Source organism: Monodon monoceros, unplaced genomic scaffold (assembly GCF_005190385.1).
Source record: "Monodon monoceros isolate NGI ecotype Baffin Bay Population unplaced genomic scaffold, NGI_Narwhal_1 Super_Scaffold_18, whole genome shotgun sequence".
NCBI lineage: Eukaryota > Metazoa > Chordata > Mammalia > Artiodactyla > Monodontidae > Monodon > Monodon monoceros.
Genome location: NW_021703774.1, coordinates 43,831,605 through 43,850,609, shown reverse-complemented (window position 1 = coordinate 43,850,609; position 19,005 = coordinate 43,831,605). Strand labels below are relative to the sequence as shown.

General features: G+C 32.7%; 1 protein-coding gene across 7 annotated transcripts in view; it reads left to right on the top strand.

Moving 5' to 3' along the window:
• Positions 1-19,005, top strand: part of SWT1 (SWT1 RNA endoribonuclease homolog) — a 91,628-nt gene that overhangs the window by 17,228 nt on the left and 55,395 nt on the right. For all 7 annotated transcript variants that reach the window (XR_003794631.1, XR_003794632.1, XM_029230608.1 and 4 more), the window contains 7 exons: positions 1-130; positions 1,087-1,188; positions 1,594-1,782; positions 8,126-8,219; positions 14,625-14,770; positions 16,362-16,525; positions 17,898-18,036. Coding sequence is in view for 5 of the 7 variants with exons in the window: in XM_029230608.1 (XP_029086441.1) it covers positions 1-130; positions 1,087-1,188; positions 1,594-1,782; positions 8,126-8,219; positions 14,625-14,770; positions 16,362-16,525; positions 17,898-18,036 (964 nt within the window). In the remaining 2 variants the exon portion in view is untranslated. The remainder of the gene's footprint in view (positions 131-1,086; positions 1,189-1,593; positions 1,783-8,125; positions 8,220-14,624; positions 14,771-16,361; positions 16,526-17,897; positions 18,037-19,005) is intronic.

Below are 19,005 nucleotides of genomic sequence, written 5' to 3'. Positions count from 1 at the left end.
ATGCAGATTGTAGAAGAGCTTCACGCTGCACGTGTGGGAAAAAGTGTGGATTTACCTGTGGTTCCACCTTCTGGAGAGTTAACAAGTATGGAGATTGACTTGGTGGAAGATGATGTACATTCCTCTTCTGGTATATCCTATATGCATATGACAATTTTATGATCTCCTATGTTTTCTTAAGAATTAATGTGCCGACATTCAATTTTTATAATATTTAGAGGAAAAATGTTAAAATGTGCTTATTTGAAATAATAAAGTATATTTCTTTTAGCTACAGGAATCAGGTCTAAGGTTTGTCTAATCATCATTTGCTTTATATATCTCACATTATTAGGCAGTTAGACATATTTTCTCTTTCTCCTTTTGCCAAGGGGCAGTAATCAGAGTTATGAGCTGTCTTCTATTTTTGCTCTTAATCATAACTTTTAACAATTTCAGCTTTGTAAAGCACTGATCAGAAATAATGCAAATTGCTCAAAGGTATTATATTCATGGATTTCTTATTTATATAGTAAAATTGTGATTATTCTCACTCCTTGGAGAAGATAATGATAGATATTACCCAAAATATGTTAATATACTGTTTTGAATTGTATTTGTAAAAATAGTAATGCTATGTTACGTTCACATTGCATTTTTCAATTTATTAAGTGTTTTCCTATGCATCAACTTATCTGTTCCTCACATGACCCTATGAAATAACAGTGCTAGTATTATCTTTTTTCTTCCATTTACACATACTTGTTTTTTCAGTTATATTTCAGAGTACGTTAAAATTAGCTTATGATTCCTAAGTACGTAACTACCAGTGATAGAGTACAGGGTCTGGCAACATAGTTACTGCTGGTGCAAGTTAATTTATGATTTAAAATCCACCCGTAAGCAATATACAATATTCTATCGGTGGATAATTAAACACTGATTACTGTTCTTTCTCTTAAGAATTGGAGTAAATGCATTTTTGTTTTTATTGTCTAAAGTACTGCCTTAATAATGCTATCAAAGTTCTGTGATATCAAAATTGTAGTTATTATACAAGTCTGTTATCAAATGTCATGAAATCCTCACTTTGCTCTTTTTCTCTAGCAAATACTGCTTCAGACAAAAAGCTTTTAATTGTTGTTGACACAAATATACTGATGAATCATCTCAAATTTGTTAGAATTTTGAAGACAACAGAAATCTCAGGTATTTATAGAACATATTTACCGATTCTGATTTTCTTATTTGAGTTGATACTTTATATGAACAGTGATGTGGGTTTCCTCCCCCCCCCACAAACTTATTTCCATTTGGGTATGTTATTAAGTATGTGTGTGTATATATATATGAAGCATAATCAACTTAAGTTAAAAAAAAAAAAGCCTTTACACGTTAACCTAGCTTCTAAAACTTACTCTTTTGTGATTTCCAGTAGTATTTATTTTTGTAACATTCTCTTGACACTTATATCTGATTTTAGTTCCTATTTTTATCTACTATCTCTTCATTCAGATTGTGAATTTCTTTAAAACTTTTAATTCTCCTATAGCAGTTTGATTTAGTAGCTCAATACATATTTGTTGACATCTAAGAAATCTTTTTATTTTTTAGGCTTTGACAGGCTTGTGTTAATAATTCCCTGGGTTGTTGTGCAAGAGCTGGATCGTATGAAGGCAGGAAAATTACTGAAACATGCCCAGCACAAAGCTGTACCTGCCGTTCATTTCATCCATGACAGCCTCAAAAATCAAGATAGAAAGCTATGGGGTCAGTCAATACAACTTGCATCTCAAAAACTTTGTAAGTATTGTTCTCTCAGGGTGCTTCTTGATTAAGATTTGTTTGGACGCTGACTCATTAATGAAGGGAAATGGTGCAGAACTTTAAAAAAAATTAACAGTATTACAGTGTGAAATGGCAGGGCATAGTGATGCTTTGGCATATTCTGTTAGGCTTGGTTTGGAGGCCTTTGATTTTTATTTTTATGCTTCTCCTAGACCTTCTTAGGTTATGTCCATATTTCACAGAGACTGTATAGTTCTGTATGCATAGTTGTCTATATTGCAGTACTTTGGATTCTTTTTTTAAAATACCATGTTGAGTGATGAGGCCACTAAGTGATCTATGTTTCTAATCATCACTGCATGCAGTTAATATAATGCAGAGGCAGGCATTGTTTTCCTCTGGTTTGTCAGAACCTGTAATAAGGAGGTATTTTTATTATAGAGGTCTATAGATTTTCTCCTGATTTTTTTCCATATTAGTTTTTTTTTTTTAGTCATTTAAAAATCTTAGAACCTAAGTATGTTCTTCATGTTTTTATATTTTTTATACAATTTTTTAAAATTAATTTATTTATAGCTGTGTTGGGTCTTCGTTTCTGTGCAAGGGCTTTCTCTAGTTGTGGCAAGCGGGGGTCACTCTTCATCGCACACGCAGGCTCAGTAATTCTGGCTCACAGGCCCAGTTGCTCCACGGCATGTGGGATCCTCCCAGACCAGGGCCCGAACCCGCGTCCCCTGCATCGGCAGGTGGACTCTCAACCACTGCGCCACCAGGGAAGCCCCCATGTTTTTATTTGATTTTTTAATTTTTTTTAACATCTTTATTGGAGTATAATTGCTTTACAATGGTGTGCTAGTTTCTGCTTTCTAACAAAGTGAATCAGCTATACGTATACATATATCCCCATATCTCCTCCCACTTGTGTCTCCCTCCCACCCTCCCTATCCCACCCCTTGTTCTTCATGTTTTATATAACTATTTGGAAAAAGATCTGTGTGTAAAGCAACACTGTTGCCTCTACAGAGTTTATACATACATTTAGAGGATATATTTCATTCTTTAAAAATTGGTTTCTTTCCGGGCTTCCCTGGTGGCGCAGTGGTTGAGAGTCTGCCTGCCGATGCAGGGGACACAGGTTCGTGCCCCGGTCTGGGAAGATCCCACATGCTGCGGAGCGGCTAACCCCGTGAGCCATGGCCGCTGAGCCTGCGCGTCCGGAGCCTGTGCTCCGCAATGGGAGAGGCCACAACAGTGAGAGGCCCGTGTACCAAAAAAAAAAAAAAAAAAAAAAAAAAAATTGGTTTCTTTCCAACTCAGAAATATTTGTATATGTAGATTTATCTTATTTTAAATATGGATTTATGTTGTCTACTGTATCCATATTTACTATAGGATATGAAATAATTCATCTTTAGATGAATCTAATCATGAAATTAACCCTGAGAAGGCTTTTGGCACAGCTGTTTAGTCTTAAATCTTTGAAGAAAAAGGGCCTCTCCCATTAATTTCTTTATTTATTCTCTTTACAAATATTTATTAGCTCTTAGTATATTCCAAATACAATGCTTATGCATTTTGAGTAGGAACATCATGTGCTGTTTAAGAGCTTTTAAAGGAAACCACTAAAAAAAATCACTTATTAGAGTTAAGAAAATATTAAAAATATTAAAATTAAAAACATTATATTAAATTGAACACCTTAGATGGTCTTTTTTTTTTTTACTTTCCGTTATGAAAACTTTCAAATGCAGTATAATATAATATAATATAATAATGAATCCCTATATACCTCTCACTCATTTTCAGTGATTCTCAACATTTTGTCATTCTTGTTTATTCTCTCATTTCCTTTTCCCCTTCTCCCCCAACTCCTGGAACTCCTGTAGTACTTTGGTATGTATTGCTAACAGATAGGACTTTTTAAAAAAACAGCCATGCAGTTAACAAAACCTCTGATCTAAACCATCATTTCAGTAAAACCCCGATCCTTAAGAAGAGGTGGGAATTTTTTTTTACTCTTAACCTTTTATTGTTTTTCTTTGTTAGTTGATACAAATTGTGTTTTATTATATAATTATATAGATGATGATAATAATAGACAACATGGCCATTACTCTCCAGACCTTTTTCTGAGTGCTTTACAGCTAGTATCTCATTCAAACCTTATAGTACTTGTGGAAGATAAATTCTTATTAGATCCATTTTATTGGTGAGGAAATTGAGACATAGAGATGTTAAGAACTTGTCCTAAATGGAGTATCTGCCCCTTCAATAGATTGACTTTGAGACTTATTTTAGAAGAGCTAATTTTAGAATAGATATTTTGGCCACATTTATTATTTATAGATACTTGTTATGTTTCTTTTGATTTTTCCATTTTTATGTGCTTTTTTGATACTTTGACTTCTTCAGTCTATGCTTTTTGGGTTATTAAGGAGGATAAATCATAGTAGTGGTCTCAAACTTCTGTGCTGCTTCAATTTCTGGGTCTTCCTTGATATCCATATTTCACTTTAAAGCTTAAATTGGTATTATTTGATCTTTGTTTTGTTAAATTGCACTTTTAGTTATAAGGTTGTAGATAGATTATTTGTGTAATTGTCTGTGTCAGATAAATCCTTTATGTGTTTCACTGTATCATTGTTATCTGTCAAACTGATTATTTAGAACATTCTTTATATAAAATCCAATGTACTCAATACATTTATTCTATTGATAGTGATTTTATGATATCCTTTAGAAATATCCTTAGTCACTTTTATCATAATAAAATTATATTTTATATTCTAATGGTAAATTGAAATTCTTATGTAAAAACTTAATTCAGGATTATTGAGTGAAATTAAAGTACTTGCTTGGAGAAAAGCAAGAACAAAACAGTCTTTACACTTTACATCTGTCGAGCACATTTGCCACTAACTCTAATAATTGCTTATCTTGCTGTATTATTTTCTTTTATGTAATCACAGTATTATAACAATGTATTTTTTTAGACAAGCATTTTCCATTAAAAAAAAGAAAAATGCCACAAATTGAATGCAGATAGTCCATGTTAAAATAGCCTTAGTTGACCATAATTTTAGTGTTGTCCTTACTCTTTTCAAAATTGTGTTTATTTGATGTAGTATGCATTATGGTGAGAAGAGAATAGGATTTGAAATGTGATTGACCTGGGTTTATAAGCTGACCTAGGGAAAGTTGAAGGTGAGGAAACAGTAAATGAAATGGGGGGAAATGACCTCCCCCTGAAAAAAATGGTTGTGAAGATTGGTTGAGCTAATATATTACTTAATGATTTATGGTCTGGAATAGGCGATAATTCTTTTGTGTCCTTTTACATGAGAAGGTTATACAGATTGATTAGAAAAACTAAAAATCCCTTTCCCCTAAATGGACATAGATTATTAATAGGTAATTCACAAAAGAAGAAGTACAACTAGTCAGTCCTTTGTTCAAGGCAAATATTTTCCTGTTTGCTATTTTTAATATTGTTAATTTCTTATGTATAAAGTTTTAGTTTATATCTTTCACTTTTTCCTTTGTTGTTTTTTTTTTTATTGCTTCTATGTTTAGAAAGCTACTCCTTCCCAGCACTTGATAGGAACACAGTGCTCAGTGCATTGGGAATATAAATTAGTAACTTTTCAGGAGAGCAATTTATTAGTGTGTATTAAGAAGCCAAAAGAGATGGTTCTCTTTCTAGAAATTATTTTAAAGAAATAATCAGAGATGCTCACAGTGGTTTATATAAATAATGTTCATCACAGCATGATTTATGCAGCAAAAAAATTGGAAACAATCTGTCTAACAGTTGGAGAAGTTACGTATAATGATGTAGTCATATGAGAGAATATTGTATTTTGAAAAATGTTAATGACGTGTGATATTAAAATAAGATTTAAAAGAATATTAAGTGCAATCCCAAATTTCTTAGATTAAGTTAGAGAAAAACAAATATCATATGACATCACTTATATATGGAATCTATAAAAAATTTAATACAAAAAAACACTTAGAAATTTGTCTCAGTTCTGAAGGCTAGGAGTCTAAAATCAGTGTGTCAGCAGGGTTGTTTCCTTCTGAGGGCTTTGAGAGAAAGATCTGTTCCAAACTGCTCTTCTTGTCTTATAGATGGCCATCTTCTCCCTATGTCTCTTCACATCGTCTTCCCTCTGTGCACGTCTGTCTCTAATTTTCCCCTTTTTAATAAGAATACAAAGTCCTATTGGATTAGGGCTGACACTAATAGACTCACTTTAACTTGCAAAAAGAATAAAAAACAAAAATAAGATTTAAAAGAATATGAAGTACAATCCCAAATTTCTTAGATTATGCATGTATACTTATAGATGGTGGATATTGGTAATATTGAGCTGATGGAATTATTGAGTTATTTTAATTTTCTTAATATTTACTGAATTTTCCAGATTTTCTATAATTATTTTATTTTTATAATTAGGTAAAAATAATTAAAAGCAAAAATAAAGTTATCTGACACCTCCCACATGAGACATTTATTCCATCATTTTTATATTTTCTTTTATTATATTTTTGTTGAATCATTTATCTGCCAAATATTTGTACCAGACACTTCTAAGTGTTGAGGCTGCGGCAGTGAATGAGACATACGAGGCCTGCTGTTGAGAAGCTTTAATTCTATTAAATGTTAAAAATCATATTAACTATAATTTATACAGAATTTATTTTGGTGTTGAATGTGAGTAGAGGTTGTTGCTGTTGAAGTGCCATTTAAGCTGAGTCTTAAGTGATAAATATATGCTACTTAAGGAACACATGATATAAGCATATATTGGGCCAAGTGTTTCATATAGATTTTCTCATTTAATCATCCTGTTAAGCAGTTTGTCCATTATTACGTGTCCAGTATGTGGGAAAGCAGGGATTCAAACCCAGGTCAGTCTGCTTTCAGAGTCTGTTTTGTTCACTTTTGAATAGTACCTGAGCAGGTGCTCAAAAATATTTGTTGATAAAATATTTCATGAATATTCTTGTAGTTTTAGGTATATCTTCCAGGCCCATGTGTCCTAGAAAAAATGACAGAACAGGTAATCTTGAGCTTTGATACCTTTAGAGCATGTACTGTAGCCTTTAAACATCCTTTTGGTCAAATTGAGTTACTAAAGTTAACCAGTGATTTTGAGCTGCCCATTTTGCATTATTGTGGTATTTACTCTGTGAGCTAAAAGAAGGAAAATTGACTGCTATAATACATGTCTGGCTGGCTGGCTGGTTGTCTGATTAAAGAACTGATTCATGTCTCCCTAAGGCTCATGCTGTGAGATCAGTTGAGTTCTGTCTAGATTTCACCACGAGATTGTGAGACCCCAAAGAGCTTGTCTTTTGAATGTCCAATTACCTAGCATAGGCACCTGGTGCAAATTAGACCCTATATAAATATTTATTGAATGCATGAATGAATTTTCTAATTTGAAAGTTTAGAGGACTAAGTAACTGTAGGCTAAAAGTTGAGGGGAAAAAAGGTTATAATCTGGGAACAAAGTTGAGTCTCATTGTCCAGTACATCTTGAATTTCAGTGTGTAAGAGAGTTGCCAAAGGCTTAAATCAATCTTTGGGTCCAGGCTCCAAAGATTCTTTTCCAGAAATGGGTCTGGGTAAGTACCCCAGGGAGTTCTGAGGCAAGTAGTGTAAGGACTTACAAGAAATGCTGTCTTTGGTCCTATTCCTACACATTACATTATTTTCACAAAAAAACAAACTTACTACATGCTTTAAGGCTTGGAGAATGCTAGCGGACACTCTGTCAGCCACATATTAGCATTTGTTAGAAATTACTTTTTGTATTCTCTGCCTAGCGCCTGTGTTGCCTTCTCCTGTACATCTCTCTCTAAACGTTATTGCTTAGAGTTTAAGAAAAAGCAGACACATGAAAGTGGTTCTGTTGTTGGCAGAACAGTTGCTTATAATTTTACAGACCTCTTTTAAGTTGTTAATTTTAAGCATGATGTAATCATATAATTTACTTATGTTAAGCCACTAAGTGACTGAACTGAGACTAGATTCGTAGCTTTTGGTTTCTAATATGGCATTTAACCTACTGATCAGATTTTTTCCGTTGGGTTTATTAATAGGCATATCCTATTCCATTTTACTGATAGTAGCAAACTAATCAGTTTATTAAACCCACAGCTGTATGCTGCCTGAATTCTAGATCCAGAATTTTCAAGGCATTGTTTTTGTTGTGTCTTATCTTCCTCTTCGTATTTAAAAAGTTTTCTTTCTTTTAGATGATTTGATTTGTAAATATGGCCTAGATTATTCATACAGTTCCCAGATTTTAAGTGTGCTTATTGATTGTTGCTTTTACTAAATTTGCAGATGGATTGAGCGATGAGAACAATGATGACCGTGTATTAAAATGCTGTCTTCAGTACCAAGAATTATTCCCTTGTTCTCTTGTTATTTTGTGCACGTGAGTTTCATTATCATTTTACTCTTTTTTTAAAAATAGTGACTTATATTAAAGAATTTTTAAAAATCATACTGTGTCCCCCATACCAAGATGAAAAACATAAATACTTTTCTAAATCTGCCAGTAAGTATATTCAGTTATATCTCACATTCTTATAATGTGCAAGTTGTAGAAGAATGAGATTTGAATCTCATGGTTTCATTTCAACTTAAGTTATTTGATATTTAGAAAACTTTTGAAAAAGCAGGGAAAGTCAATTTAACATCCCCCAAAAATAGAAATAAAAATCTGACATTTTTGGTCATGAGGCAGGAGAGTTAATTAACTAATTAATTAATTTGTGGAGAAGGGCTAAGTTTTGTTGCAGTTATATCCTTGATGCCTGTGATAGAGTTGGAACTTTGGATCTACCACTTAATCAGCTTTGTGACCTTGGAAAGTTGCTTAATGTTTCCTCATGTGTAAAATATAGGGAGGATAATAATACCTGCCTTTATAAGGTTATTGTGAGTATTTAGTCAGAAAAAATATATATATGACTTAGAAGAGTGCCTAGCACATAAAATTATCTCAGTAAGAGTTTTTTCCTCCTCCTCCCTTCCTGACTCCATTCCTCCATTCCCAACTAATGTATTCATAACTTAGTTCTAAGGTAAAAGTATCATAATGTTAAGCAAAATTGTATTCATCATGTATGAGAAAAGGCTTTAAAGGAACTGATAAGAGCAATTTTAATTTGCAGTTTTAGTCTGAATTGTATTCACTGAAAAATGGGCTTTTTACAGTTTCATGATCATGCCTAAGTTCTCTGAAATGGAGTGATTATAGAAATGAATAGCCATAAGATTTTTCTTGTAAGGGGGCTTGGTCAATTATCATTTTAGCTGTGTTCAAAGATAATGTTATTTTTTTATATTAAAGGAAATATTAGAGATTTCTATCTCTAGTTTCAAATTATTTTTTAATCTAGGACATAATATATCATGTTGGAGTTTGTTGAAGGCTGAAATAGAATTAGTAATATGTTAATCATTTTGAATTTGTGATAAACTAAAATTGAGAGATAATTTTTATATATTTGTTATTTTTTTAGTTCAACTTAGAATGAAAATTAAATTGGTGAGATTTTATCAGTTCTCCATTATTTCTGCAGTCACTGTTTTGGAATTTACAGATGTAACAGTTTTTAGTGAAATGAAAATTTGTAGTCAGACTTTACTTTTAACTGACATCATCAGGCAAACCTGTTTTTTATTTTTATTTTTTCCTATAAAGTGTGATAATCGTACTGCATTAAGTCACACATACTTAATGTGAGGATACATTTATATTACTTAAATGGATGATGATTATAATAATTAATATTAATAACAACAGTGATTAGGGGAACCCTTCTATAAACACTATATACTATACCTCATTCTAAGTGCTTTACTCATATTTACAATCCTAAATATGGGCCAGGAACCCCCAGTTAATATCTCCAGTCCACATCTCTCTTCTAAAGTCTCAACTAGTATATTCATCTACTTATTTGATATCTCTGTTTGGATGTCTCATAGACATCTGGGACCTACCATCTCCAAAAATGAACTCCTGATCTTTCCTTCTAAACTGTTCTCCATCTGAATAAAAAGTGCCATCTTCCACCCATTTGCTAAAGCCAGAAACCTAGGAGTCATTTTTGATTCCTACCTTTCCTTCGTAATCTATATCCAGTTAAATAGCAGGTCTTGTATGGTCTTCTTTTCTTTGTCTACTCTGCCACCATCCGATGTCAGGTGATGTTATTTTTCCTGTTCCTTTTCTGCTCTAAGACCCATTATGCTCTCTACTTCAATACTTACTTTCCATTTATTTTTCAAAAAGTAATAATGGTATTTTTAATTTTTAAAAAGTTTCGTTATGAAGAATTTCAACAACTTTCAAAATGAAGAAGAGTTAATAAACTCCTAAATACTCAGTTACAACAATTATCAAGATTCTACCATTCGTCTATTATCTATATTTCTGTCCCCCTATATGATTATTTTTATACAGTTCTTTTTATTTTAAGGGAAAATGTATAATATTAAAATGCCCAAATCTTAACTATACAGTGTTGACAGTGGATACCCTGGTGTAGCCCACATCTCTCTTGATACATAGAATATTTCCATTACCCCCAAAAATACTCTCAAGCCCCTTTTGTGCTCTTTTCCTAGTTTCTTAAGGTGGACGCTTAGATCATTTTTTGAGACTGCTGTAAATTTCCCTTTAAGCACTGCTTTAGCTGCATTCCACAAATTTTGATATGTTGTGTTTTTATTTTCATTCAATTTAATATATTTTATAATTTTCAGGAATTCCCTGGCAGTCCAGTGGTTAGGACTCAATGCTTTCACTGCCGGGGCCCTGGTTTGGATTCGATCTCTGGTCGGGGAACTAAGATCCTGGAGCCATACGGCGTGGCCAAAAAAAAGAAAAAAAAAAAATTATAATTTTCCTTATAATTTCCTTTTGACCCATAAGTTATTTAGATATTTGTTACAATTAATTCCAAATATTTTCAAAATTTCCAGTTATCTTTTGTTATTGATTTGCTCTTTAATTCTGTTATGACTTGAGAACATAATCTATATGATTTCTGTTCTTTTAAATTTGTTAAACTTTGTTTTATGACCAAGAATAAGGTCTAACTTGGTGAATATTTTATGTGCACTTAAGAAGAATGTATTCAGCTCTTGTGGGTAGAGTATTCCATAAATTTTAAATAGGTCAATTTTATTGATAGTGTTGTTCATGTCTTCTATAACATTACTAATTATCTGTCTACTTGTTCTATGATTACTGAGAGAGGAGTATTGAAATTTCCAACTGTAATTGTGGATTTGTTTACTTCTCCTTTCTGTTCTCTTTGTTTTATTTCATGTATTATGAAGCTCTGTAGTCAGAGGCATACACATTTAGGATTGTCTTCTTGGTGAATTGACACCTTTCTCATTATACAATGTCTCACTTTGTTACTGATAATATTCCTGGTTCTGAAGTTTCCTTTGTTTAGTATTAATATTACTACAGTTTTGTTTGCTTAATATTTATATTGTATATCTTTTTCATCCATTTACTTTTAACCTATCTGTATCTTTATATTATTTTGTGGATAGCATGTAGTTGGTACTTTTCTTTTTTTCCATTCTGACAATTTCTGTCTTTTTAATTGATGAGTTTCTACTATTCACAGTTAATTGGTTGGATCAGAATCTACCATTTTGCTAATCATTTTCTATTTGTTCAGCTATTCTTTTCTTCCTTTTCCTTTTTTTTTTGCTTGGATTAATTGTGGTGCCATTTTATCTCCATTATTGACTTTATACCTTTTTGAAAAAACTTTTTAATGGTTACTTCAGTGTTTATAATATACAGCTTTACTTGATCAAAGTCTACCTTTAAATAATATTATATTGCTTCATGTATATTGTAAGGATTTTAATATGCTTCATATTTCTCCCTGTCTGTTTTTGCTATCATTGTCATATATATAACCTTTACAGAAACAGTAAACACAATACTTTGCTAATATTTTTGCTTCAGCCATTTACCATCTAAAGCAATTAAAAATAAAGTGAATATTTTAATCTTGCATTCCATTTTTAGCACTCTTCATTTCTTTTTTTGGATCCAAGTTTCTGTCTGGTGTCAGATTTCTGGTCATATTCATTTTGCCCAAACAACTTTCTTTGACATGTTAAGTCTGTTGGCAGAGAATTTTCTGGTTTTATTTGTCTGATAGTGTATTTATTTATTTATTTTTGAAAGATATTTTTACTAGATGTACAATTCTGGGTTGATTTTTTTTTTTTTTTTTTTGTATTTTAAAGGTGTCACTCCATTTTCTTCTAGCTTGTTTGGTTTCTGATGAGAAGTCTGCTGTAAATGTTGTCTTTTTCCTCTGTGTATAATGTGTCTTTTTTTCCCCTCTCATTGCTTTCAAGACTTTGTCTTTTGTTTTTTTAGCAGTTTGTTTTAGCAGTCTTTAGCAGTTATGGCCAGTTGTTTGTGTGTATGTTTGTGGTAGAGGAGAGGAAATTATCCTGCTTGATATTCTCTGAGCTTCTTGGATCTGTGGTTTGGTGTTCATTTTTAGTTTTGGAAAATTCTCAGCCAAATATTTCTTCAGATATTTCTTCTGCCCCATTCCTTCTTTTCTCCTTCTGGTATTACAGAATTACATTGTAGTAGTCAGCATCCATGATGACTCCAGTGATCCCTGCCTCTTAGTATTTTTTGTTTGTTTGTTTTTGTTTTTTCTTTTTTTTTTTTTTTTTTGACTGCGCTGCATTGTGAGATCTTACTTAGTTCCCTGATCAGGGATGGAACCCAGGCCCCCTACAGTGGAAGTGCAGAGTCCTAACCACTGGACTTCCAGGGAATTCCCTGTGCCTCTTAGTATTAATGCCCTTGTGTAGTCCTTTCCTACATTGTACCAGGATTGGTTGTGTGACAGATAGCATGCATCAGAAGCGATGGTATGTCACTTCTTAGATTAGGTTATAAAAGACTGGGAATTCCTTCTTGGGCACTCTTGTTTCTTCCATCTCTCTTGGATCACTTGTTGTGGGGAAGCAAGTTCCATGCTGTGAGGAGCCCTGTGGAGAGGCCCACATGCTGAGAAACTGAAGCCTCCAGACAAAAACCAGTGAAGGGCTACTCCCTGCCTATAGCCACATGAATGAGCAGCAATTAAATCTTGAGATGACTGCAACCCCAGGCAATAGCACGCTTCACCTTTGTGAGATACCGTGAGCCAGAACCATTCAGTCAAGCTACTCTCAGATCCCTGACTCTTAGAAGCTGTGTGAGATAATAAATGTTTTTTCAAGCTGCTAAATTTTGGGGATTAATTGTTACACAGCAGTAGACAACTAATACATGCATGTATATTGGACCATTTGATACTGTCCAACAGCTCTTATGTATTTTTTTAACCTTTTATTCTCTTTTTGTTTCAGTTTGGATAATTTCTTTTGACCTGTCTTAATGTATGTTGTTTCTTTCCTCACTTGTGTTGAGTCTGTTGAGGAGCCTGCTGAAGGCATTCTTCATTTCCATCTGGTTTTACATGCTATTCACCTTTTTCATTAGAGCCTCTAACAGATTAATCAAAATTATTTAAAATTTCCTATCAGATAGCTTCAACATCTGTGTCATGTCTGAGTCTGGTTCTGTTGATTGCTTTGTCTTTTGGCAGTATGTTGCTTTTTTTTCTGGGCAGAATTTATATGCAGATTTTAGGACTCCCCTTCTCTGTGGTTTCCTCCCTTCTTCAGGTTCCGCCTTAACTTTCTATATGCTCTGGCCAGTCCTGAACAGTGCCCTCTGACATTTCAAGCCATAAAGGCTGTGGCTTTCTGTTGTAAGGCAGTGATGAATTAGGGAATACCCTCAGGCAAAAAGATAGAAAATTGTAGCTCTTACCAGTGCAGCATCTGCTTCTTGAATGTAGATTCCCCTCCACCTTCTGCCTACATATGATTGCCTTCTAGTGCCTTCAAAATAGGGTTTTTTGGGGTTGTCTTTTTTTGTTGCTTTTGGTCCAGATTTTCTAATTCTTGTTGTGGGAGGGTTGGTTAGTCTTACCAAACTACTCTGCCATTAACAAAAGCTGGAAGCCTACTAGTTACAAGAACAACAGTTTGGTAAACACAGATCTGATCATGTCATTTCCCCACTGAAGCCCTTAAATCTCTTTCCATTTATTAATGTTCTTGCCTTTCTCTGTAGCACGTAAACTGGTCTCATGCACTATGCTCTAATCATACTGGCTCTTTCAGCAAATCACAAATTCACATCATTTGTCTTATGCTCACTCTAAGGAAATTTATAATTGCTTACCCTGTGTAAATTATTTATCTTATTATGGCTCTCTGTGTTTATCTTGGGAGGATCATATTCTTGTGTTCAAGTCCATCTCCCACTTACTGGGTATAACTTTGGACAAGTTACTTAACCTTTTTATACCTCGGTTTCTTTCTTTCTTTTCTTTTTTTTTTTGGCCATGCTGCATGGTTTATGGGATCTTGGTTCCCCGACCAGTGTGAAATGGGGATAAAAATTAGTACCACTCCTACCTAAGAGGTTTCTTGTGAGAATTAAATGGATTGATATATATATAAAGTGCTTAGAACAGTGAGTGCCTGGTACCTGGGAAACATTCAATATATATTAATAATAATTATTCTCAAAAGCTCAGATGATTTGATTCTAGTGTATATTTATTTATCTTCTATATTAAAAAAATTGTTATCGTTTCTTAATATATATGCTGAGAATCACCAACCTCTGATTAGATTCCATGTGTTTTTAGTTGCCATGTGATTTATCTTATAAAAAATAAAATATTTTTTCCTCCTAACCCAACCTTAGGGATGATAGAAATTTAAGAAACAAAGGCCTAATAAGTGGTGTGAAGTCACTCAGTAAAGAAGAATTGAGTGCAGAATTATTAAACTTATCTCTGAACACAGTTGTATGTCATCAGCCTTGTATATCTAAACAACAATTGAAAGCAGGTAGTATTCTTACTACAAATAATTAGAAATATATCATATTTTATGTACTAAGAATATTGATAACAGTTGGAATTAATAGTAAATTTTAATTTTGTACATTGAAAGTAACATTGTTTGGAGTATTTTCTGGCATAAATGGTAGAGATGAATGAATATTATAATGGTAATCCAAGAGAAAATATAACATTGTTGCCTTCTACATATACTTTTACAAATTAATTTGAATTTTTGTCTGTACACTCACATACGTTTTTATATATTTATAATCACTGTGTGCATCCTATTTTTTATCTCAGAGTATACCTTTTAAATTAATAGTAGCCACAGGAAATAATTCATTTGAGGTAGAGAGAAATTTTTAGTTTATTTTAAAAATTAGTTCCATATTCATAACTTTCTATTAATACAGTAAAAACTCAGTAATAGAGAAACTTGAAGGACTCTAGTAATAATTTTTTTTTAATTTGAACAAATATTTAAGAAAGCTAAAGGCAATACTGCTGTTTTATCTTTTTCCACCAGAATAATCTGTTCTATCGCTTGATATTTGTTGAAATATATTAAATCTTACATAATTTAAAAATACATCCCTCCATTTCCCTCTGGGAAAAATAATTATTGAAGTCTCTAAAAGCATATGTATATGCTTCATGTATTCATATATCACATGCTACTTATTTGACCTTTTTGGTAATAAAATTTCTTTTGTCATAATATTCAAAATGGCATTTAGAGGGAGTAACAGAATATTCTAGTATATGGTTTTTCAAGGGAAACATGCGTTTGGTTTGCCCATTATATTACTGTCATTTTAAATCCTTGGTTTGTATTTGTAGAGATATGCCCCTTAATACACTGAATTTTGCCATAAAGAAATTGCAGTTGTTTGCAGGTGTCAAAGTAGTAATTATATTGAAATAATATCAATTAAAATAATCAAAACTTATTTTAGAAGGGGAAGGAATAAAAGTGGTTAAGTCAGAGCTTTTAGTCTTTTCAAAGCAATTTATTAAATGTGAGTTGCGATTGGAAGAATATATTATCTTTGGAAGAAAACACATTTTGATCCATAGTTCTTGGTTTTCTATTATAAATAGATGCAAAGCATTATTTTAATTTTTACTTTTTTTGACAATAATAAAATTTAAACTTTGGTTAAAATATCACACACATTTCTCAAATTTCTATTTTAGTAAAAACATTTTGTCTCCTTTTGTCAAAAGGTAAAGCTTTTGCTAATGTGATATACTTATGTTGAGTCTAAAACAACTATACTAGAAATAAATGTTTCTAAATACTGTTTTATTTTTTAAATTATTTATTTATTTATTTTTGGCTGTGCCGCATGGCTTGCGGGAGTTCCTCAACCATGGATTGAACCCCGGCCACGGCAAGTGAAAGCCTGGAATACTAACCGCTAGGCCACCAGGGAACTCCCATGAATACTGTTTCAAAAATATTCATTTGTTTTTAGGATCAAATACTAATTATATCCATTAAATGTTTATTATTTATGGCCAAATACTAATTATATATGTAAAATATTTACTATTAGTGTCCTAAATAAAGCCTGTAACTATTTGTTTTAAAGAAGCAACACCTTTAGAGAATAGCTGTGAGGAGGAATCTACAAACTCTGGACTGTGCATTCCACTTGAAAGCATTGTATCTGATCTCGAAAAATCTCTTGGAACAGCTTTATCTTCAATATTAGAAACAGAAATGAAAATTGCTTTTGGAAACCTTTGGATGGAGGTGATTATTTCAACTCTTAGTTGAAAATTTCCTTTTTATTGCTAAAGATTTATTACCTTATTTTAAGAAATATTACTTATATAAGATGTGTAAGCTTTATTGTAATAATGTACATCACATTATATTTTTTTCTTGAAGTTTTTGGAATAACTCTTTGAATGCTAAGGGTTGGGTATTTCCTAAAGATTAGGACTCTATTTTATCATTCATTTTTTTGAATTTTATTTTATTTTTATAGAGCAGGTTCTTATTAGTTACCTATTTTATACATATTAGTGTATACATGTCAATCCCAATCTCTCAATTCATACTACCACCATCACCCCCACCCCCCCCTTCCCCCCTTGGTGTCCATATGTTTGTTCTCTACATCTTATCATTCATTTTTTTCAGTGAACAAATATTTGTTGTGTGTCTACAGTGTATCAGACACATTGCCTCCATGGAGCTTAAATTGAATTCAGAAAACCTCTCATTTTAAGTTTATTTGAGTCAAAATGTCTAGTATAGGGAATTACCTTAGCAATATGTTTTCGGAAAGAGAAGTTAAATGTTAGCTTATGTGATGTAAATATGAGAATCAGAGTATAAATTTGATATTAGTAAAATATTTTGAATTTTCTTTAGATTCACATCTTTTCTGCAATCAGTAGAACACCACATTTGGCAATAGTGGCCTTTTTAGTTTAATGTTTGTTTGCTATTCACATTTATCATTAGGAGAAACTTTGTTTCCCATCAGTTGTATCTCTTCCAGATATTCAGTGAGCTTCTAATATTTGCCAGTGTGGCTTGATTATATTATCAAGTCTTGAACCAAGATGATGAAGAATGATCAGATTCTTCCAGGAAGGTTGACGTAAATTAGATTTCATAGTAGAGTCTAGGAAAGTCATTGCATATGAACGATTCAAAAAAGGATGTGCTGACATCTTGTAGTACTAAATGATCAATCTTCTTTGTAAACATGTCTTTACAAGAGTGTAGCAAGTGTCAATTATAGTTGACAGTTTTTTTCTATATAGATTATTTTCTCTAGTTTTATGAAATAGATTGATTACCTCATAGAAGTGACCATGTTGAAAAGTAGATCGACAACTTTTGCTGATTAGAACTATGCTTCTTCTGATTAGAACTGTGTTTTTGCACACATAGTTTCTGAAGCTATAAGGATTAATACTAATATGAATTTTACAAAAGCAATTTGCAGTGGAATTAGCATTTTAAGATTGTGATTGGTGTTTAATAAAACATCTTTTAGTTTTAAAAGAATTCAACTATGTTTTGCCTGGAAATATATGTAGGAATTCCTAAATAGGTACTTTTAAATAATAGGAATAATAAGTAAATCAATGATGCTATTTTTTTCTAGGTGCTGTACTTGAAACCACCATGGACTCTAATACATTTATTACAGTGCTTTAGAAAACATTGGTTGGCTGTATTTGGATTAGTTGTGGAAAAGAACTTGCTTTTAACTGTTGAGAGCCTATATGAAAATCTCTCTAAAGGTTTGAATCTTTTATCTTGTCTTTGGAAGTGTTGTATTAAAGTCAGACTAATAGATATACTCCATGGAATGTGAAGATGAATTAATAAGAGATTTGTCAATTAGTTCTTAACCATTTATACTTCTAATTTCTTAAGGAAATTTATGGCAGCTGGATGAATGGATGCAGTTCCTAGAGCTTGTAACTGTTAATTGTATCATTGTTGATGTTCCTGGATATTGTGAATATATAATTTTTAATGATGTTTGAAAACTTTTAAAAGTTTATTTAGGTATGCAAATAGAATTATGTGGATTTTTTTTCATTTCTCATCGTGTTTAACACACAAACTTTTTTTCTTTTTTTTTTTTTTTTTGCAGTACGCGGGCCTGTCACTGCTGTGGCCTCTCCCATTGCAGTGCACAGGCTCCGGACGCGCAGGCTCAGCGGCCATGGCTCATGGGCCTAGCCGCTCCGCGGCATGTGGGATCTTCCCGGACCGGGGCACGAACCCTTGTCCCCTGTATCGGCAGGCGGACTCTCAACCACTGCGCCACCAGGGAAGCCCAACACACAGACTTTGACTACATTTCATGTACTAATTTAAAAAATAGTTTATCAAGATTTCTATTTAAAATACATGGATAAGGAATAGGAAACGTTTGGCTTTGGTGCAGAGTGAATTTTAGAACCAAGACAAGACTAAAATCAACCACTTAGTTGGTAGTTTTTAAACTATGTTGCACAGAACCTTCTTGAAGTGCCTCTGGAGTTGCCACAGATTGGAGGTGGAAAGGTTGATGGGGAGCCTGATAATAGCGGGCCTTTGGCCCTCAACCCCAACTTTAGCCATTCATCTTTCTTTTGTTTGTTTATATATAGAGATTCCATGTATGATTAAAAAAGATTTTCTGCTAAGAAGCAAAAGATGCAAAAAGCCCTGGTCTAATGTTATTAAAGTCTGTGTTTTATTGATATGATTAAGGAAAC